Source organism: Triturus cristatus, chromosome 1_1, assembly GCF_964204655.1.
Source record: "Triturus cristatus chromosome 1_1, aTriCri1.1, whole genome shotgun sequence".
Taxonomy (NCBI): domain Eukaryota; kingdom Metazoa; phylum Chordata; class Amphibia; order Caudata; family Salamandridae; genus Triturus; species Triturus cristatus.
This window is the reverse complement of record NC_140579.1, coordinates 103,522,911-103,545,762: the sequence shown is the minus strand read 5'-3', so window position 1 is coordinate 103,545,762 and position 22,852 is coordinate 103,522,911. Positions and strand designations below refer to the sequence as shown.

Sequence of the window (22,852 nt, the reverse complement as noted above, 5' to 3'; positions counted from 1 at the left end):
CCTGCCATAGGGGTGACCGATAGGTTTACATGTGCTGTGATATAGGTAACCTATCTCTCAGTAAGGGGTGCATATACCACCTTACACAGGCTGCTGTAGTAGACTTGTTGTGGCATTTTAAAAGGCTTCCCAGAGGTGGCATAATACATGCTGCAGCCCCTGGTAGGCCTCTGGGGTACCTATGCCCTGGGTACATAGTATACCATATATTAGGGACTCACAAGGGTACCCCAGAATCCAATCTGGAGTGTACCTAAAGTACATGTAATCAATTTAAAGGGGAATGCAGATAGTTTGGCTGGGATCCTGCTATTCAGGGCCCCAGCCTAAGTCGAAAACCAGTAAAACATCAGGAAAAAAATGGGGGCAACCATGCAGTCAGATCCCCCCTTCCCACAGGATCAATTTTGTTTTACGTTTAAACGTCTTTTAATTTCCTATCTTTGCACCGTCTGTCGTCTTTTTGTAGTTACTGTACACACTTTGCTTTTTTATTTATACTTCTGCTTGTACTTCTTTGTTTTGCTTAAACAGAAGTATTGCAGAATTAAAACGAGTGAAATGTCTACCGCGCGCACATCAAAGGCCTAACTGCCTTTGCTGGTGTTACTTGCGGGAACGAGCGCAAGTCTCTCTACTATCTATTGACATGCCTGCCAACCAATGTGTCTCCCCAAACTTAATGGGGGTGACTCACGTTCCGAGCTGCTTCCTTCTCAGGCCTAAATTGCAGTTTGGTTTGTAATGCTTTGGCTCCATCAAGTGGCCAAGTGGTGCAACAACTATGAAAAATCAGTGACAGTCGCTTTCACCCGGGTCAGCCGATTTTCATCCGGTAGGTTACTGTCGGGCACAGTCGGTTTTAACCAATTTCCGTGCAGCCTAATAATACATCTCTTCGAAGCTGCATGAGGAATACATAACGGCACAGGTGCAATGTCCCTGGCCCATGGTAATAATATCTATAATACGTCTCTCCAAAGCTGCATGAGTAATACATGATGGCCATAGGTGCAATGCCCCCGGCCCATGGTAATAATATTAATAATACACCCCTCCGAGGCTGCATGAGTAATACATGACAGCCACAGGTGCAATGCCCCTGGACCATGGTAATATTAAGAATACGTCTCTCCAAAGCTGCATGAGTAATACATGATGGCCATAGGTGCAATGTTCCTGGCCATGGTAATAAAATCTATAATACGTCTCTCCAAAGCTGCATGAGTAATATATGACGGCCATAGGAGCAATGCCCCCGGCCCATGGTAATAATATTAATAATACGTCTCTCCAAAGCTGCATGAGTAATACATGACGGCCACAGGTGCAATACCCCCGGCCCATGGTAATAATATTAATAATACGTCTCTCTCCAAAGCTGCATGAATAATACATGACGGCCACATGGTAATAATATTAATAATACGTCTCTCCAAGGTTGCATGAATAATACATGACATCCATGGGTACAATGTTCCTGGCCCAGGGTAATAATATTAATAATACGTCTCTCCAAGGCTGCATGAATAATACATGACATCCATGGGTACAATGTTCCTGGCCCAGGGTAATAAAATTAATAATGCGTCTCTCCAAGGCTGCATGAATAATACATGACGGCCATAGGTGCAATGCCCCTGGCCATGGCAATATTAATAATATGTCTCTTCAAAGCTGCATAAGTAATACATGATGGCCATAGGTGCAATGCCCCCGGGCCCATGGTAATATCGATAATTTGTCTCTTCAAAGCTGCATGAGTAATACAGGACGGCCATGGTTGCAATTCCCCTGGCCCATAGTTGTAATATTAATAATACGTCTCTCCAAAGCTGCATGAGTAATATATGACAGCCAAAGGTGCGATGTTTAAGGCCGTGGTAATAATAATAATAATAATAATAATAATAATATGTCTCTCCAAAGCTGCAGGATTTAACACTCAAATAACAGCTTTAAATATATTTTGGAAATCCATTTTCTGAAACTAAATACATATTCATCTCAAATACACGCTTCAGAATTTTAGTACACATATTAATTCAACCAAGCAAAACATCCAAACTAGTAGGCTGGGCTACACAAGAGAGCTACTTGCAGGTATCTGGAGAGATACCAGTATCTCACAAGCTACTCGTTGGAGAAGCCTGGTCTATTGAAATTATAAGTCAGTAGAGTTACTGAAGTAAGGGGTGGTAGCAAGAGGGCACCACTATTATCAGATAAACCAAACGCATAGGACCCTTTGAGGTTCATCAACAGGTCATGGGCTCTCCGTCGCCCTAAGAGGGAGGCTGTCCGTTGCCCTAAGAGGGAGGCTGTCCGTTGCCCTAAGAGGGATGCTGTCCGTCGCCCTAAGAGGGATGCTGTCCGTCGCCCTAAGAGGGATGCTGTCCGTCGCCCTAAGAGGGATGCTGTCCGTCGCCCTAAGAGGGATGCTGTCCGTCGCCCTGCGAGGGATGCGGTCCGTCGCCCTGCGAGGGATGCTCTCTGTCGCCCTGCGAGGGATGCTCTCTGTCGCCCTGCGAGGGATGCGCTCTGTCGCCCTGCGAGGGATGCGCTCTGTCGCCCTGCGAGGGATGCGCTCTGTCGCCCTGCGAGGGATGCGCTCTGTCGCCCTGCGAGGGATGCGCTCTGTCGCCCTGCGAGGGATGCGCTCTGTCGCCCTGCGAGGGATGCGCTCTGTCGCCCTGCGAGGGATGCGCTCTGTCGCCCTGCGAGGGATGCGCTCTGTCGCCCTGCGAGGGATGCGCTCTGTCGCCCTGCGAGGGATGCTCTGTCGCCCTGCGAGGGATGCTCTGTCGCCCTACGAGGGATGCTCTGTCGCCCTACGAGGGATGCTCTGTCGCCCTACGAGGGATGCTCTCAGTCACCCAGCGAGGGATGCTCCCTGTTACCCTACGAGGGATGCTCTCTTCACCCTCGGAGGGATGCTCTCTTTTGCCCTCAGATGATCTGTGTCACCCTAAAAGGGATGCCCTCTGTCACCATTGGAAGGATGCCCTCTGTCACCATTGGAAGGATGCTCTCTGTCACCCTCCGAGGAATGCTCTCTTTCACCCTCAGTCATACATTTCATAATGTACACTAATTATGAATATTTCACTTCCTTCTTTTGTTTTATTTCCCAAACAGCATCTCACCTTCAGGAGTTCCCACGCTGGTGCCTCACACTTCTTTTCTATCTCTGTTATCACGGCATTGAGAGAGGTGATTTGATTGGACAGTTTGGTGATATTTGCATTTTCTACCATGGTAATTTTTTTCTCCATCTCCTTCAGTCTCCGATGCAGTGTTTGCTCATTTTCGTTCAGGAGTTGCCGCAGTTTTTCAATTTCAGATTCAAGTTTTTTCTTCTCAGTTCTTAGCTTGTTCTGTCAGAAGCAAAGAAAAGCTGGTTAGATATTATAAAGCTTCCTATAGGCTGCCCTGGAAGTGGGGTCCAGGAGGAGAGTGGAGGGGTCGCTTATTGTGATTGTCATCACCTTGCACAAAGGGTTTGTCTGAGAGATATCCAAAAAATGACATTTAAAAGAGAATTTAGAATTTTCACAGCCTGGTGGGCAGAACATTTGTATTTTATTAAGGAAACGGGGGCTAAGATTATGCAAATCTCCTTTATTGCCAGCTCACAGCAGCAACAATCGAAGAATATAGAACTCCAATAACATTCTAAAAGGCTATAAAGTTCCCCCGCACGCAGTGTTCTCCCTTTTTGGGCGCTGCGAACAAGATAGTTTCTAAGATCCATAACTTTCAAATGAAAAACGTCAGTGAAAAAGTCTCTCTGGAAAAGAAAAACCCAATTCAAAATCAATAACTTTTCTCCAATAGGGAGGGTTCCAATGTGGAGGGATGATCTTAGCCTCTGTGTCTTCAATAAAATCCAGATTGTCTGCCCACCAGGCTGTGAAAAATCAAAATTTTATGGCATGACACAGAGGCTAGCATTATGCAACTTTAAAGTGCATTTGATAGATTGTCAATAGCGCTTGTAACAGGTCTAAAATAGCAACTTTTAAACATACTTCTTTGGACCAATCGGCAGCCCAGAGGATATCTCCCTGGAAGAGAGGTTTGGAGGCCAAGGCACCCTTAAGGGAGTGTACACCAAGCATAGTAATGTCTACACCTGCTTCTTTCATTACTTCCTTCACCCATCTTGCTACGGTTGGGGAGGAAACTGCTCCATGAGGTAATTTATAGAATATTAGCAATTGTTCTTTATTTCCTCTCATTCTCACAGTCCTTCTCTCATATTCTATCAAGCATTTCACTACACAAACTCTTTCATTATATGACAAGAAGGGGTAGAAAACAGAAGTTGACATGGTCTCTGTTCGCCTTTTAAATAAAAGCTAACCCTTTCTGATTGGTAGGCCCTGATGGTGATGTCTAGGGCTTTTACGTCTTAAGTCCATCTAAAAGATACCAGGCATAGCAAAACAGTGAGTCTTTGGTGAAGCAGCGAACTGCAAATGAACCTGCCAGTAATTCCAAGCAGTTGATGTGCAACTCCTTCCCCTGATCTGTCCAGCGTCCCCCTGCTGCTGAGTCGCCACATCTTGCACCCCATCCCGCTAAACTCGCGTCTGATTCTATCACTATCTCCGCGTCTGCCATTCCACGCTCCTTCATTCCTCAGCCACCAAAATAGTTCCTTCTTTGAACCAAGGGATGAGGAAAGTCCGAAAGGGAGACTGCACAATTGCCATAGTGTGCCCATTCAGGTGAACTGGAGAAACCTTTGGTGTGGAGTCCAAATTGGGATGGTCGGGTATGCATCCTTTAGATCTAACCGAGTTAGCCAATCCCCTTTCCTTAGAACATCTCTAAGGAGATGCACCCCTTCCATTTTGAAATTGTGGTAGACCACCCATTCGTTCAACTCTTTTAGATTTATCACTGGTCTCATCCCCTTGTCCTTCTTCTCCACTAGAAAGATATTGCTGATAACACCTGACTCTGTCCACTCTTGTATTGCCCCTTTGGTCAATAAATCCTCTACCTCTTGTGTTACTAAGATAGAATCTTCTTGTGAGAATTTAAATTCAGAGGAAATTTTCCTTTGTACTGGTGTATCTATAAATTCGATCTTGTAACCCTTCACTGTGTTTAGGACCAAAGAGTCCTGATTCACCAAATTCCAGTTTCCACAAAGTTGGGCTGGTCTGCCTCCCACCTTTATGGGTTATCTGAAAGGTCTTTCATAGTTCTTACCCGCTGAAAAGCCTCTTTGTCTCCGCTCACTTCTGAAGCCTCTCCCTGAGGTATTTGTTTCTGTGGGTATAAATGACGAATGTGGATCAAAGTGTGGGTGCGCAAATATTGCGCCATGTCTTGAAGAGCTTTGGCCACGGCGGAGGAACCGACCCCCTGTTCTCCCGGCCCTGCCAAAAACCCTATCCTGGAAGAACGTCTTGATGTCTTTCTAGGACTTCTGAATCGAGCTAAATGCTCCCATGTACTTATCCATCTCCCTGATAAAATTGTCCCCAAAAAGTAGACCGTGGGAGGCAGCTACTCCTCCGCTAGTGGCCAGTTTGACCAATTTGGATTCTATTTTTAGCAGTATGCTTCTTTTTCTCTCATTTGAGAGTGCAGTATTTGCATTCCCCAGGAGGCAGATGGCTCTTTGTGGCCATTGGCGCAAATCCTTGGGGGTCAATGAGGGTGTCTGCAAGATAAGCCACTTCACCCATCTCAAACGTCTTAGTGAGTGGGCCAGTTATCAAGTAGACAGTCTAGGCAGGACTTTAGGCCTTTATCGAAACCTTTCCTAGGGCCTTTTCCTTCCTTGGCGCTAAGAGCCACCCCCTTTGCGCCTAACTCTGAGGTAGACCCAACTTTATCTGGGAGGGAGGGGCGTGGGCATTCGGATCTAAGACGGGACCTGACCTCTTTTGGGACTTCCTTCCTAAGCCAAAAGGTGAGGTACTCGGCAAAATGCAGCGATGGAGCCAACTCTGGAGACAAGGGGTGTTTGATGAGGAGCGGGTCAAACATACTCTCTCCAAATGGGTCAACAATGCCAATTTTTGACCTGCAGGCCTTTGATGACATCAGTTGTACCCATATTACTCATGTCCATCTCCTCAATATCCATATCAAAGTTGGAGGAACAGGATAGGTTAATTTCTTCCTCCAATGTTTCATCGCAATCGATGGGAATAGGTACTTCTGGGCCATTTTCTGGCCAATCTGCAGTGCCCGAGGCACCATCCTTGTCACCGGCAAAGTTGGAAGTCATTTGTTTTGAGCGTTTGGGCTTTTTTTACACCCTTAGGCAGGTTTTACCCTGCAGCCCCTTTCCTCTGAGCCTTAATCACCCCATCTCCCCCTTCAGTGTGTCCTGGGACAACAACTGGTCAACCCTTCTTGGAGTGAACCTCCACTTTTTTATTAATTATGTCATCCAGTGTCCCATTACGTTATCCAGTGCCTTATTTAGAATTCTTCCAGTCTATCCTCCATAGTATTCTCTGATGGTGCACGGCACATGGCAGAAGGTAAATATTATTTAAGATTTCTGGGCTCAGTGCAAGGAAACAGCTGGTCTGGCAGTTGATTGGACTACAACTGCCAGAATTCAAGCAGTTTGCCCAGTCAGTTAAAATGGCCACTGTAGTGTCTTTACTAAGGTGTCCCAGTCTTCTAAAATGGCTCTGGCACGTACAGAGTGTGGCTGACCATCTGTTAAGGGTCTTTCCTCGAATTGTGTGGTCCTTTCTTTATTGTTGTGCCCCAGACTAACTCTTTTTTTGTGTTATTTATTAAACTTTGCGATGATTGTGCATCGCACTGTTGCCTTGATTTACATGGGTAAAAATATTAAGAGAGTGACCTTTCAAACAAAGGGAAATACATTCCGCTAAAAAGGTGGGTGTATTTGAGAAACAATTGTTTATCAGAAATAAGAATCTTTTCCTAACTCCGTTTATACTGTCTTCCAGACAGTATCAGCTGCTATTCAAGCACCAAGGAATCAATTTTTTTTCCAATCAAAAGAAGATTATAGATTAGGTATAAATTTTCTTCACATATAGGGATGCGAGAGGATGAATGAATGAATGAGAGTTGGGGATACTAAAAGAAGTACTGTGGGGTGTTTAAGCATGAGATGGTGGTAGTTCTTTTCCCCTACTCCTACCCTTTCCATTCTATTCTATATTTTCCTTTTTCTCCTTCCCGGGTATAAATTATATTAAGCTAATTGGTTTTTAGTTGAAAGATTTTTAACATAAACCTGACAGTATGTCGAAATGTCTCTGAGACAAAATGTTTACACATGTTTACAAAGATACTGTTCTTTTGTGTTTTAATTATATCTACAGATTATACAATACTGTTTTTTAAAATTGTCCTGAAGAAGGTGGTGTAAACCAGTACCTCCCACCGAAACGCCGCGTCAACACAATTTTTTCTGAGTATTGTTTTTAATAAATGTTTGGGGAAAGTTTGAATCTGTTTGATACAGGACTTCATGTTTAGGAGGGACTGAAGGGGCAAAATGAATTGGCGCATATAGCAAAGGCATAGCTGACTTTACATTTGAAATTGTAGACATTAAAAAAAACTACAAGATCCAATTGTGTCTTAAAAAAAAGCATGTTTGTCGAACTGTATTGATTTTTAATGGGTTTTGTTTTTAACTTGCAAGATAACAGATTAAATTTGTACTCATTTTCTTAATAAAATAAGAGCTAATTCAACATTACTGTCAAGGTAATTCATTTTTAATATTTTGTGTATATTCTTTCTTCTTTTTTATCATTTTCTTGTTGAGCACCTATGTCAGTATGAATGTGTAGATCTAGGGACACCTTATAAATTCGAGAGGGAACAATTTGCTATTACTTTATTTACATGGGCCAGCAGTCACTGCGGACAAAGGAGGGCTGCCGGCATCTTTGTTAAGTAGACAGACTATCTTCGATGGTCACGCCCGTGAGATGACTCCACTGGACTTTTGCCGATGGGCGAGTCACCGCGTGCGCAGCTCGATGGCCTCAGTGGGAGGTGTCCTACACGAGCCGGTCTTTATTTATTTTTTTCTTTCAAGAAGCTCCCGCTACTATGGCAGAGGGGTGGGGGATCACACTTTTCAAAGAAAGCTGGCCCGCAGCAACAAGTGGCATGGGGTCGGTCTTTGAAAGAAAAGACCGGTCCACAGCAAGGGCGTATTTCTCGGCCTTAAGGAGCCGAGGGAAACACCGAAAAGTTGCGTCCGGTACGGAGGTAGTAGGACCTTCCACCCGACCTAAGAGAGGGGAAGTTAAATATAAGAAAACAACCACCCTCCTTCCTAGAGTTAGGAAAAGACATTGGGACACATGGGAAGTTACACAATAACCTGGTTGAACGTGTTAGCACCAGGGTAGGAGGGGGATATTATTTCTATTTTCTATAGGGGAGCTTGGGATATCTCAAGGTAAAATAACACAGTAAGGCGCCGATTATGATGCGACCTGTAAAAGATCCAACCTTAGGGCAGAGCCTTTAGGGCCACATCGTAATGGGCCGGTCAGTTTACTTTCCGACCGCCTAATTAAGATGAGATATAAGATATAGGCGGTTAGAAAGTAAACCTGTAATCTCAAGGGCCAGTCTGTCCGACATGGAAACCATGTCCAACGCATGTTTGGGGCCCCCCCATCTGGATGGAGTCCGAGGGGGCACCTATGGTGCTCCCCTGTTGATCTCTGCACCTGCACGGGGTGCAGGGATGAACCGCACCTCCCATTTCACGATGGGAGCATGCATTAAGGCCTGTTTACAGCCAGAATGCATGCTCCCATAGTGGAATATAGGCATGAGTCAGAACACTGTTCGGTCGCATCCTAATGAGGCGGTCGGGACCGCCGACATCAAAATCAATCCCAAGTATTAGTATGATAAAGGCTGTACTTATCGTGTGAGCAGAAGCAACAACGAAAGGGAGAACACTGCATGCGGCGGGACTTTATAGATAATTAAAATGTTTTTGAAGTTCTATATTCTTCAATTGTTGCTGCTGTGAGCTGGCAATAAAGATTTGCATAATGTAAGCTTATGGGTCATGCCACAAAATTTAACACAATCAGTTTCAAAGCTTTAGAGCTTTATTCGCAACTGCCAATGACGAAGATTTCCTGAAAACTCGACCCTGTGGTTGCAACTTTTATTTAGAGCATCTGTGTGCAACCGTCCTTGAAGCCCACACTGTTAAAGACAAGTGGCGCGATGGAGACCTGACAAACTGATTTACGCGATCAGTCCTTGGCTCAAATGAGGCTGCCCTACAGCTCCGTACAATGAAAGCCTGTGCTATAGGGACGGGCACTCCGAGCACGTCACCACCAAGTAGGTATAGCAGGGCAGAGAAATGTGCAGCCTGAAGAATATCGTTTTTGCCTTGGTGAACTCTTTGAGGCAAAAGTCACTGAACTGATGTGCACAATAGTCAGTGGGGTAACCCAGAGTCTGTTCTTGATTAATACCTCTGCTCATATGACATACAGGTGCATATATATTCGCACAGATGTATATAAAGTCTCACAGATGTACAACTCCAGATCCATGCATACACACACCCAGAGGTACACACTCCTGCAGATGCGCACATTGATGTGCAGACACACACAAATCTTGTACAAACGCACAGATGGAAATCTTCAGTCCATGTAGGCACAGACTCACACATCCATACATATATATATATACTCACACACAGATGCATATAAAAAAAATCTCACAGTTGTGTAACTCTACACTCATGCATATATCAGACCTTGCGATATGCAAACCCATAGAGGCATCCACATACGCAAGTACAAACCCACAGCCAATAAATGCAGACTAAAGCATACACAACCCTCAACCACACATGCACATAGACACGCACATGTATTTGCATACTCTGTCTCAAAACCTATATATGCATATGCAGACACACACAAGCACTAATCCAAGCCCAAAAAACAGGCAGATAGAGATGCTCAGACATGCATGCCCTCCCACAGGTAACTCCAGGACCATCCATACTTGAACAAATACTTAGACACGTACACCTAAGTGTGAACATGCACACACAGACACACACCCGTATGTACTCACAGCCAGATAATACAACACCTGGGCACACATACTCTAACACACACCGTGTGAGTATGTAAGTACTACCTTAGGATCAGAAGAGTAATTCTTGATTTTATGATTTTTTTAGGATGAGCCCATGGCCGATTTCAGCCCCAATATCCAAATGCAGTGACTCCCGTCAGTATATTTATTTGGTGGGGACCATGACCCAGTTTGTAGGGTGACTCAGCCTCTGTGTTCTTGAACCCAAAGAGGCCACAAAAAGACATGGACATATACAGAGACACAGCACTCACTGCAGCCTCTTACCCTCATGGTTTTATATTGTTCCTCTTCCTTGAATGTAGATTCCTGAATATTTTTTTCCTCTTTCTTCAGAAGACACAGCCATTCTTGAAGTTTTACCTGCAGAGATGAGAGTGCAAGAAATAAGTGTAGATATATGGAGTATAGTCTTTTTTTTTATTATTAACAAATTTTGTTGACTTTAACGGTACATAGCGGGCGGTGCTCGAAGCATATATTTCGGATATAGTTTATATGAGATGGTACCAATTATATCCAAACAACAACATTGCCTGTGAACATACAGGCCCAATAACTAAACTTGGCACAGATTACTACATGTTCCACTAGAAGTAAAATGTCCAGGTGTACATGTTTGGATGACAGAGCGACTCATCTTACCTAAATATGGTCAAGTTTGATTTGATTGCCTGGCTTAGTGAGGGTCTGATGTCGGCAGAGGAGGCACGTCTGTGCCGCGGTATGTTGCCCAGCAAGACCATATTTTCCTATGTTTTTGTGGACAACCACATGCCTGGTACTCCGAGATTTCAGCCTCCATGCATCTGCCCCATGGCCTTTCTCCACCCACCCATTAATGGCGGAGAGGTACCCTTCCACGTTTGGGCAATGCCCCGCTTGGCAAGTATGAGGCCCAAGAATAGCAGATGTCGTTTATAGCAATTTTCTCCTATCCCATCGGTGCTGTGAAGTAAGAAAAGCTTGGGATCGAATGGAAGATGCCAGGACAGGACCCAACCCAGACAAGAAGATAGTTTATGGCAAAATGGTTGCAGTGCCCCACAGCTCCAGACCATGTGTAGGAAAGTCCCCTCCGATTCTCCGCATCTCAGACATGTGGGGGATAAGGCCGATCCTCCAGAGGTGGGAGCAGGTGTAGTATGCTCAGTGGAGGTATTTAAACTGAATTAGGCGGTATTGTGTGGCTATAGTGGCACCTCGGGACTAGCTAGAGCCTCAGCCCAGTCATCCTCTGTAAGGTTGGGGATGATGGCTTCCCACGCATCCCGGCGTTTGTGTAGTGTGGTTTGGGTATGGGTAGTCAGTGTCTGGTAGATTTTCCCGGATCTTATGCATGCCAAGATCCCCCATTAGTAAACGTCCCTCTAGGGAGTGAAATTCTGGTAGACCTCCAAGCGGGCAGATTAGGGGAGTCAGGGCGAGTCTCAGCTGCTGATATTTGTAAAACTGTGTCCAGTGCAAGTGGTATTCTAGTTGCAGTTGCTGAAAAGATTGGAGAGTGGGTTCCAGCAGAATGTCACTCAGGGTACAGATTCCAATGAGCTCCCATTCTCGGAAGCCTGGAAGCTCGGCGACAGGTCGCAGGTAGGTACCCTGCTACAGAGAGGTTGTATGTGTCAGGTGCCCGTCCCAGCCCATTTTCTTCACGATATAACACCAGGGCTGGATGATGGTTCTGCAGGCGGGGGTCGAGTGGTCAAGGTTTTTGCGACTGGAGGAGGCTCACGAGGGGAGTACCCTTTATTGCAAGTGTTAGACCTAGCACCATTGGCGTGGGTCTCCCTTCCATGTTTTTGCTGTTGCCTCCTGTGTTTTTACATGTTTTTGCTGGTCTAGATGCTTTGGGCACTTTGCCGCTGCTATTTAGTGCCGAAGTGCAAGTGCTCCCTTTTGTAAATGGTTGTAATGGATTAGTGACTCCATGATTGGCTTATTTGGTTTACTTATCAGACCCTAGTACAGTGCACCGTGTATACACTTTGCTTGTAAATCAAATGCTGCTGGTGGACTTGCAGCACTGATTGTGCCACCCACCGGAGCAGCTTGTAAACTGTGGCTCAGGACTGCCATTGAAGAGCCTGTGTGCAGCCTAGTGCTGCCATGTTGACTTGGAAAGTGCACCCACTTGCCAGTCCCTAAACCTTCCCTTTTCTACATATCAGACACACCTAAGGTAGGCCCAAGGGCAGGGTGCATTGTATGTAAGAAGTAGGACATGCCCTGATGTGTGTGGCATGTACGGATAGTGAATTACAGCCAATTTCGTTGTTCACTATTGCAAGGCTACCTGTCCCGATAGACCAGAATGGACAGTTTTGATTATAACATCTTATAATCATAACTGACCCAGGGAACATGGTAGAAAAACAATTTAGTATGCCTGAACTCAGAATGAAAAATACATCTTTTAGTGAGTTGGTTTTAACATTCTGTGTTTGAAAATACCATTTTTAGAAAGTAGGTATTTTCTTGCCTAACCATCCAGCCTGCCTCTGCTAGGTTGTGTATTGCATATCTGGTTTGTGAGTGACAGGGGCTGGGGGTGGCTCCAGGAGACAGGGTGAGTCAGCACTAGGCTGAATAGGCCTATCTGCATTGGGAGTGGTGGGAGGATTAGCACCTGGGCCTGAATAGGGCTGTGCCTGCCTTCCACAATGCTGGCTCCACCTCCTGTGGTGCGTCTGATGACCCTGGCCCACACTGACAAAGGAAGAAGTTGTGCACTGGCAGAATGCACCCAGAACTGGTTTGGACTAGGTACAGACACTCTCTGCCTTCAAAGAGGAAGGATTTGTGTGTATAAAAAGGGGGACCCAGATCCCAGAACTTTAGATCACTTCTGGGAATCAAGACAAACCTCTGCTGACGAGAAGAACCCGGAAACTTAAGGAGGAGACTGCCCCTGTGCTGAGTGCTGTTTGGGGGTTGGCCTGCAGTGGCTGCTGCATTGCCAAAGAAAGGAGAAGAGGACTTAGTGTGCTTTCATCATCTTGAAGAAGATCTCCAAGGGCTTGAACTTTGAGCTTGCCCTGCCTGAAGTCTCAGGGATGCAAGACTTCTGCACCAGCTCCCTTGCTAGGAACTGAAGTGCCTGCTGTTGTGCTGGGCCTTCTGAGAGAATGCATGGAACTGGAAGCGCGACTCAACGAAGAAGAAGAGTGTCGCTAAAGCAGCAGGTGCCGTCGCATCGCCGAGGAAGCGTGCCGCCGCTGTCACCGTCGCATCACCGAAGCGCATCGCATCACCAGAGAAGCATGCCGCCGCCGCAGAGATCGCCGTCGCTTCACCGGAGAAGCGTGTCGCAGGGCCTGCCATGGCTCAGAAGATCACCGAGTCGCCGCACGGACGTTGGGCGTGCACGCATCTCATTTACGTTGTTGCATCGCAACCAAGACGCCATTTGGTTGCATCGCACAGTAGCGTCATCGCATCGGATTGCAGTAAGAAACCTGCGCATCAACTTCCCACAAAGTAAGGAAGCGAGCCTCAACTCCCCTGCGGAGCAGTAAGGAACCGACACATCCACCTCCCTGAGTGTAAGGAATCACCTTCTCTGAGACCCTTTTGTTTGTTTTGCGTTACGCATCCAAGGTACTTTGAGAGTAAAGTGTTGCATTTGCAATCTTAAGTGAACTGAGCTATTTCCTACCATTTTAAGGCCTATTTTTGATTACAGTATTGTGGATTTTTGTCGTTTGGTCTTGTGATAAGTCTAGTAAAGATTACTTATTTTTCTAAACATTTGTAGTGTTTTCACTGTATTACTGTATGTGTTCACAAATGCTTTACACACTGCCTCTGAGATAAGCCTGCCTGCTTGTGCCAAGCTACCAACGGGGTGAGCAGGGGTTATTTTAGGAGTGTAGCCTCTTACCCTGACTAGACGCAAGGGTCCCTATTTGTACAAAGTTGCAAACCATTGCCAACTATAGACCTCCAAATATAACAGTAACTCACTCCACAGCAAACGCTGGATCAGTGTATGGGCTGTACCACCACTCGTTGATATTCAACAGATGAGATGCTGCATAGTAGGCATATATATCGGCCACCGCAATCCCGCCACAGTAAGTCTGCTGCGTGCAGGTTTGTAGCGCAACATGGATGACGCCCCCTCCCCATAGGAAATGGTTATGGAGAGCATTAACCTGGGCGAACCACGTGCGTGGATTGATATCATGTTCCCAAGATATCGTGGGACAAGGCGAGATAAAGACCCCCAGATATTTGAAGCCCTCGGTTGTGTGGGATAACTGCAAAGCCCAGGAGCCTCGCACAAATAACACTGACTTCTCTGGACAGGCTCCAAAGCCGGAGGTCTCCCCAAACACCCGAAGTATCTGGAAAATAAGGGGGCCCGAAAATCCAGATCGGTTAAAAAGAATAATACGTTGTCTGCATATAGTGCAATTCTGTCAGCCCGATCCTGTGACCATTCATACCCACGAATTAATGGGTCCCGCCGCACCCATGTAGCTAAGGGCTCTGTGGCGAGCGCAAATAGCAATGGATACGGGGGGCAACCCTGCCTTGTACCCCGACGAATTGGGAAGGGTGCTGACCGGAAACCTGCTACCGGCACAGAGGCCGAGAGCTCTCTGTAATAATTGTATGCAAGACAAAAAGCGTGGACCAAACTTGAGAGATCGGAGGAGCTGAAATAAATTAATCCAACTTAGGGAATCGAACGCCTTATCTATATCAGCCAAATGAATGGCCACAGGGCAGCCCAGCTCCGGGGCCTTCGCAATGGCATAGTGAACCCATCTAATATTGTGCTGGGCAAAACGGTGCGGCATGAGGCTGGCTTGGTCCGGGCGGATCAGTTTGTGGATACACGTGCGGAGGCGGTCAGCAAGGACCTTACCCAACAGTTTGGGTTCAAAATTTTGAAGGAAGATGGGGCGGTAAGAAGATGGTTCTTCTGGGGCATGGTCTGGTTTAAGGAACACCACTATCTAGGCATGGCGCCAATCAGGAAGTAAGATGTGCTGCTCCAGAGCCTCATGTAGTGCATCCAACAGATGTGGCTGAGCTGCGCCATTTCTGGTCGTAGGAAGTCACTAAGGAAACCGTTGGGGCCAGGCGCGCGCTGGCGTGCATGTTGGATAAAGCCGCACCGAGTATTGGGCTTGAGGACTCTGCAGGTTCGGCTTCAAGAGTCCTCTGGCAATTTTCTAGGTCTACTATTTGTGCGAGGAGCTTGCGTTTTTCCCCAGCGTGAAAGCGGATGTCCACCCCGCGGATTGTGGGTTTAAAAGCTTCCCACAGTATAACACTGGAGGGGGTAGTGCCACATTGGACGTTAGATAGTCTGTAACTGCCTGTCGGAGAATGTCTTGGTAACCCGGGACGCGGAGGTGCCAGGGTGACATGCGCCATCCTAAGGGGGGTTTGTTTGCCCAGTGTGTAGTCTAAGTAGAACCAGGGGTAGTCGGAGAGGCCTCTGGACAGGATAGAGACATGTGAGGCCCTATGTTTGTGGCTGCATGGTAAGAAGAAGAAGTCTATTCTGGATAGGGAGCCGTGTACAGCTGAAAGGAATGTGAAGCCCAGTTCCGTGGGGTGATATGCCCGCCAGGCATCTGACCACCACAGCGTGGCGGCTAGCTGGTGGAGTTTGGAATCTCCCGATTGGGGCCCATGTCCTGACTCACGCCGGTGGTCCAAGCGTGACATGGTGTTATTCCAGTCGCCGTCCAGTATTATTAGACCGTCTGGGAGTTTTCCCCAGAGTGGTCTGATTTTGTCAATAAAGTGTGTCCTAAGGGCTGAGGGGCGTAAACATTGCCAATGGTTGTTTCACTGTATAATGTACCTGTCACTATGGTGCATCGTTCCCCTGGATCTGACCAGAGTTTGGACAAAGTGAAGGGGATCCGGCGGTGCCCAAGAATGGCCGTTCCGCGAGAGCCGCATGTGAACCCTGAGTGGTATACTGTGTCATAACCAAACCGGGCAAGACATGGGGCTTTATTGTCTAGTAGATGGGTCTCTTGCAGTAGGAGTATATCCGCTTCCCAGCGATTGGCTTGCTGAAGGACAACGCTTCTCTTTATTTTATTAAGCATCCCTCGAACGTTCCACGTTATAAAGTTCAGACCCCCAGGCTGGGAATTACTTGTATGCGAGGTCATCTGTCATCTAGGGAGGTTGCCAGCTAAGGTGAGCTCGTGAAAATGTAGTGGGTTCCCTGTGCCTATGTGTGAATTGAAATAACTTTAGTCCAGGAAATCTAAACATCCCCCGCCACCCACCTCCCACCCCAATACCTCCACCAACAAGGAGTATCTGTCACGGTTGGAGAGAGCCTGAGGCCCTAACAGGGGTTCCCAGGGTACCTCTGCCAATAGTAACCAACTTCCCACAAAACTTAAATATAATTGTTCAGGGGGTGTTAGTGGCTCCAGGCCCCCAAGCCATATTTGCTCTCTGTGAGAAAGTGGCTCTGTAAATACTGTTCCTTAATAGGTACAGGGAGGGTGTACAGAGTCCACAGTCCCCCAGGGTTGACAGAGGTTAAAGTTAGATATAACCTTACTCTCTAAAGTGGTAGCTTGGTCGAGCAGTAAGGCAACATCAGAGGACAGTGTAAAGCATTTGTTGTACACACTCAGTCAGCAAATGGTCTCACACACTCAATGACTGAACTTTAGGCCAATGGTTTATATAAAAAAAAATATGCTTGTTTTATTTTAGAACCAACACTTTGGGTTTAAAATATACTTTCTCAGAATGAGATGTTTCATATAAATACTTTTGCAATATGCAATTGATTTTTGTAAACAGTTACAAGTGGTTGCAATAGGCAACTCTATTTTAAACAACAATACATTGAGCTCAATGGACAATTTAAGTTATTTGCATCAGATTACTTTTGGAATTCCAGGACTGGATCCTAATTCAGTCCTGGGTCAGTACTCCGAATCAAGTGATGAAAGTGGACTTAATTACTGTAATGATCTTTAAACAATATTTAACCATTTTAAAAGTTGACACTTCGAAAATATTTCAAAGAAAACAATCAATGATTCCCTATGGAAGAAAATTCAAGTTGCAGGTACAGTACGTTCTCGTTACTTTTGTAATCCAGTACTGGGTGCCTAGACTCAGTACTGGGACCTTTATCCAAAACAGGTAAGTAATTACGTTTTCAGATATTATGCGATTTTTGAAGAATATTTAAAGATTGCAGAAATCGACACTTAGAAGAAATTTCACAGAAAAACAGACAATGGTTTCCTATGGAAGAAAATTGGGTTACAGGTAAGTACAGTTGTAAGTATTTTTCTGAGTCAGTGCTGGGCACCAAGATCCAGCACTGGGAGGTCACCTAAGAGCAGGTGAGTAAATTCGTTTTTGTTACTCGGCTGATTTTTGGTGAATATTTTGAGATTTGAAAAGTCCACACTTAGAAGAATTTTCAAGAAAAAGCCAGTCAATGTTACCCTATGAGAAAAATGAAGTTCGCGGTTTAAGGGTAAGTACTCGACTGGCAGAGTTGAAGTTCTGGGCATAGACTCAGGGGTCCCACAGTGTCAGGTAGGTACAGTTGGTTCACCCTCAGCGGCTTTAGGGCGGCCGGGTGCAGAGAGAGTTAGGCCCAATGTTATCCTTTGAGGGATAGGGGGGCCTTGGTTGGTGGCTGCTGACAGGCAAGCCACGTGGCTGTGGGAGCTGGGCTCCTGGTCACTTACTCAGGGCAAGTGGGGAAGTAGGTAAGAGTAGAGTTTTCACTGCCAGGGCCACTCGGGCGGCTGGGTGCAGGGTGCTTTTGAGCCGTCGGGCGCTCAATTGATTTCTATGGAAAATCTCCGGTTTGGAAAAAGACTGCAGGCTCGGGGAGGAGGACTCATCAGGTGCCACCACCACTTCGAGAGGTAAGTTGGAGGTTAGGTGGGTTCCCCAGGATTGGGCACAGGGCGCCGCGTGCAGGGGTGCCTTTTGGTGTCGGGAAATCTTACCCTCTGTTGATCGCGGTTGGGGTGGCACCTTGTACTGAGGCTGCAGGCTTCTTCGGGAGTGTCGAGGGGGGTCCTTGGGTGCCGGACTCGGGGTCACAGTCGCCGTGGGGTCGTCCTCGGGGTCTTTGTCCACTCCAGCACTGGCCAGGCTTGGCTGGTGCAGAGTGTGCTGGGTTCGCGGTTCCGGCCTGCTGCCAGGGGTTAGAAATAGTTTGAGTAGAGCCTCTACTCATGGGAGTCCCAGGGGCTTAGAGCCCAAAGGTAGCCAGGTCCTCCGGAGTTGGTGAGGTTGCTGGCCACAAGAGATGCCGCGCTGGAGCAGGAGCAAGTTCGAGGGTCGACAGGCCGGTAGGGCTGGGGCCAAAGCAGTTGGTGTCTTCCTCTTTTTAGCAGCTGCAGGGCAGGTCTTTGTTCTTCTTGCAGTTTTCGAATCTGGAATCTGGGGAAGGAAGGTTCAGGGTGCCCCTAAATACTAGATTTAGGGGCGTTACAGATTGGTGAAGGGCAGGGACCAATGGGTCCTCGTCCTGGGGTGGGTACACCCCCTATCCTGCCTCTCTCCTGTGGGAGGGATGCAGTAGCCTAGTCCTGATAGGGTAGGGCTCCCCATCTTCAAGATGGCGAGAGCCCGGAGATGTGCTTCACCTCGCCTCCCCCACCTAAGGGGTGGGGTGGGCAGGCTGGCACATCCCCTGTCCTTATTTGGGGTTTCCGGCCTAAGCTTCCCGCCAGAGTGGGGGTTGCAGGGGCCTGGGGAAGCTCACAGAGGCCGCATGCCTTTGAAGCTTCCCCCTGCCCATCCTGGGGGAGGAGATTTAGCACCTCGCCCAGGATGTGCATTGTTGCAGGACCAGGAGAGCAGGGGCTCTCCTACCCAGGGGTCCAGCAACATGTCTGCTGGGTGGCAGCCTAGGCAGCCTCAGAGCAGACGTGGATGGTAGGTTTAGGTTTCAGGGTGCCTCTCGAAGATGCCCTCTGTGGTGCTTTGTACATTAAATCACACACTGGCATCAGTGTGGATTTAATGTGCTGAGCAGTTTGATACCAAACTTCTCAGACTTCAGTGCTGCCAGTATGGTGCTGTGGAGTTCATGTTTGACAAGCTCCCAGCACCATATACTCTTAGCTGGCAGCACTGCACTTACAGGGCCCAGGAATGGACCTGGGTACTGTAGGGGCAGAGGGCTCCTGCCTCTGTGCCCACACCACTGGCATAGGGCACCCAGCTAGAGGGGTGGCTGATGTATGCCAGGGCAGTGTAAGTGGTGGGCATGGCACACAGGGCTGTGTGCCATGTCGACTCTGTTTTGTCGTGTATCCAGACACTCAGCCTGCAGGAGCAGTGTGTGGGTGTTAGGGTACAGGGCCTCTAAGGGTGGCACAATGAGTGCTGCAGCCATTATAGGGCTTCCCTGGTCACAAGGCCCTGGGTACCTAGGATACCATTTACCAGGGGCTGACATGTGGCCAGGGTTTGCCAATTTGGGTTTTGTTTGTTTTAGGGAAGGAACATAGGCCCTGGGCACCTGATTGGCAGGAGTCCAGGGCACACTCAGTCAAAGTACATTCAGCAAAAAGTGGGGGCATACCATGCAAGAAAGATGGCAATTTCTCACACAAGCCGCCTCCCCCACCCCCCCCAAACAAAAGGTGAGACTAACCTTGCCCTATGGAGTCTTCACTGTCTAAGTGGAAGAACCTGGAAAGTCCATCTGCATTGGCATGGGAAGTCCCTGGTCTGTGTTCCACTTCAAAGTCCATTCCCTGTAGGGAGATGGACCACCTTAGTAGTTTTGGATTTTCCCCTTTCATCTGCATTAGCCATCTGAGAGGTCTGTGGTCAGTTTGAACCAGGAAGTGAGTCCCAAACAGGTATGGTCTCAACTTCTTCAGGGACCAAACCACAGCAAAGGCCTCCCTCTCAATGGCACTCCAAAGCTGCTCTCTGGGGAGTAGCCTCCTGCTTAGAAAAGCAACAGGTTGGTCTTGGCCTTCATTATTGGTCTGGGATAGGACCGCTCCTATCCCTCGCTCAGAGGCATCAGTCTGCACTATGAACTGCTTGGCATAATCTGGAGCTTTTAGAATTGGTGCGGAGCTCATTGCTTGTTTTAGGGTGTCAAAAGCCTTTCGGCAACTGACTGTCCAGTTCACTTTCTTGGGCATCTTCTTGGAGGAGAGTTCTGTGAGGGGGGTCACAATGGACCCATACCCCTTCACAAACCTCCTGTAGTATCCAGTCAAGCCAAGGAATGCCCTGACTTGGGTCTGGGTTGTTGGAGCTATCCAGTCCATGATGGCCTGGATCTTGGGCTGTAAGGGCTGTACCTGGCCTCCACCTACAAGGTGGCCCAAGTACACCACAGTGCCCTGCCCTATCTAGCATTTGGATGCCTTGATAGTGAGGCCTGCATTGTGCAGAGCCTCTAAGACTTTCCCAAGGTGAATCAGGTGATCCTGCCAGGTGGCGCTAAAGACAGCAATATCATCAAGATAAGCTGCACTAAAGGACTCCAGCCCAGCCAGGACATGGTTCACCAGCCTCTGGAAAGTGGCAGGGGCATTCTTTAACCCAAAGGGCATCACAGTAAACTGATAATGCCCATCAGGGGTGGAGAATATAGTTTTTTCTTTTGCTCCTGGGGCCATGCCAATCTGCCAGTACCCTGCAGTCATGTCAAAGGTACTGAGGAACTGGGCAGCCCCTAATTTATCTATCAGCTCATCTGCTCTTGGGATAGGGTGAGCATCTGTCTTGGTGACAGAGTTGAGCCCTCAATAGTCCACACAGAACCTCATCTCTCTCTTTTCACCTGGTTGATGAGGTTTGGGGACCAGAACCACTGGGCTGGCCCAGGGGCTCTCAGAGGGTTCAATGACCCCTAACTCCAGCATCTTGCTGACCTCAGCTTTGATGCTCTCCTTGACTTGGTCTGACTGTCGATAGATTTTGTTTTTGACAGGGGCACTGTCACCAGTGTCCACATCATGGGTACACCAGTTTGTCAGACCAGGGGTCAGGGAAAAGAGGCTAGCATACTGCTGCAAGACCTGCTTGTAGTCAGTCTGCTGTTGGGCAGAGAGGGTGTCTGAGAAGATCACACCATCTACTGAACCATCTTTTGGGCTGTACGAGAGGAGGTCAGGGAGAGGCTCACTCTCTGCTTCCTGCTCCTCATCAGTCACCATCAGCATGGTGATGCCAGCCCTGTCATTGTAGAGCTTGAGGCGGTTCACATGGATGACCCTCTTGGGTATCCTGCTAGTGCCCAGGTCAACTAAGTAGGTGACCTCACTCTTTCTTTCTAGGATAGGGTAAGGGCCACTCCATTTATCTTGGAGAGCCCTTGGTGCCACTGGCTCCAAACCCCACACCTGTTGCCCAGGTTGAAATTCAACCAGTGCAGCTGTTTGGTCATACCAGTGCTTCTGGAGCTCCTGGCTGGCCTCAAGGTTCTTGGATGCTTTTTCCATGTACTCAGCCATTCTGGACCTTAGGCCAAGCACATAGTCCACTATGTCTTGTTTGGGCTCTTGGAGAGGCCTCTTCCAGCCCTCTTTTACAAGACAAAGTGGTCCCCTCACAGGATGTCCAAACAGAAGTTCAAAGGGTGAGAAACCTACTCCCTTCTGTGGTACCTCCCTGTAAGCGAAAAGCAGGCATGGTAATAGGACATCCCATCTCCTTTTGAGTTTTTCAGGGAGACCCATGATCATACCTTTCAATGTCTTGTTGAATCTCTCAACAAGGCCATTGGTTTGTGGGTGGTAGGGTGTAGTAAACTTATACTGCACTCCACACTCTTCCACATGTGTGTTAGGTAAGCAGACATGAAGTTGGAACCTCTGTCTGAAACTTAGGAAACCCCACTCTGGTGAAGACACCCAGGAGGGCCTTGGCTACTGCAGGAGCTGTAGTAGTCCTAAGTGGAATTGCTTCAGGGTACCTAGTGGCATGATCCACTACCACTATAAAATAATTTGTTCCCTGAGGCTGTGGGAGGTTCAAGTGCAACCACAATGTCCACTCCTACCCTTTCAAAGGGGACCCCCACCACTGGTAGTGGGATGAGGGGGGCCTTTGGGTGGCCACCTGTCTTGCCACTGGCTTGACAGGTGACACAGGAGCTGACAAACTCCTTCACCTTTTGGTGCATCTGGGGCCAGTAGAAGTGACTCACTAGCCTTTCCCAAGTTTTGGATTGCCCCAGATGTCCAGCTAGGGGGATGTCATGAGCCAAAGTTAGGAGGAACTCCCTGTACTTCTGTGGCACTACCACCCTCCTGGTGGCTCCAGGAGTGGGGTTTCTTGCCTCAGCATACAGTAATCCCTCTTCCCAATAAGCTCTGTGGGTACCACTGACATCTCCCCTTGCTTCTGAAACAGCTTGCTGCCTCAGGCTTTCAAGAATGGGACAGTCTTGCTGACCCTGGCACAGCTCTTCCCTAGATGGTCCCCCTGGGCCCAAGAGTTCAACCTGGTAAGGGTCAAGCTCCATGGACTCCGTTCCCTCAGGGGTATCCAAATCCTCTCCCTGGGGAGAGGGGTCCTGAATGTTTTGCTTTGTAGAAGCTGGTTCGCCAGTCTTTTCTTTTCTCTTGGTTGGCTGGGCCATCATTTCAGGCTCCAGACCTACTTTTTCACCCTTTCTCTTGCTCTGTGCTCTGGTTTGCACACACACCAATTCAGGGATGCCCAGCATGGCTGCATGCGCCTTTAGCTCAACCTCAGCCCAGGCTGAGGTTTCTAGATCATTTCC

General features: G+C 47.7%; 1 protein-coding gene across 1 annotated transcript in view; it reads right to left on the bottom strand.

Annotated features, from left to right (window-relative positions):
- The window catches only part of LOC146869642 (E3 ubiquitin-protein ligase TRIM39-like), a 137,002-nt gene that overhangs the window by 60,797 nt on the left and 53,353 nt on the right, over positions 1–22,852 (bottom strand). Inside the window, exons 2-3 of the mRNA XM_085609046.1 lie at positions 10,390–10,485; positions 3,147–3,377 (exon numbers count right to left, since the gene is read on the bottom strand). Of these exons, the coding sequence (XP_085465172.1) occupies positions 3,147–3,377; positions 10,390–10,485 (327 nt within the window). The remainder of the gene's footprint in view (positions 1–3,146; positions 3,378–10,389; positions 10,486–22,852) is intronic.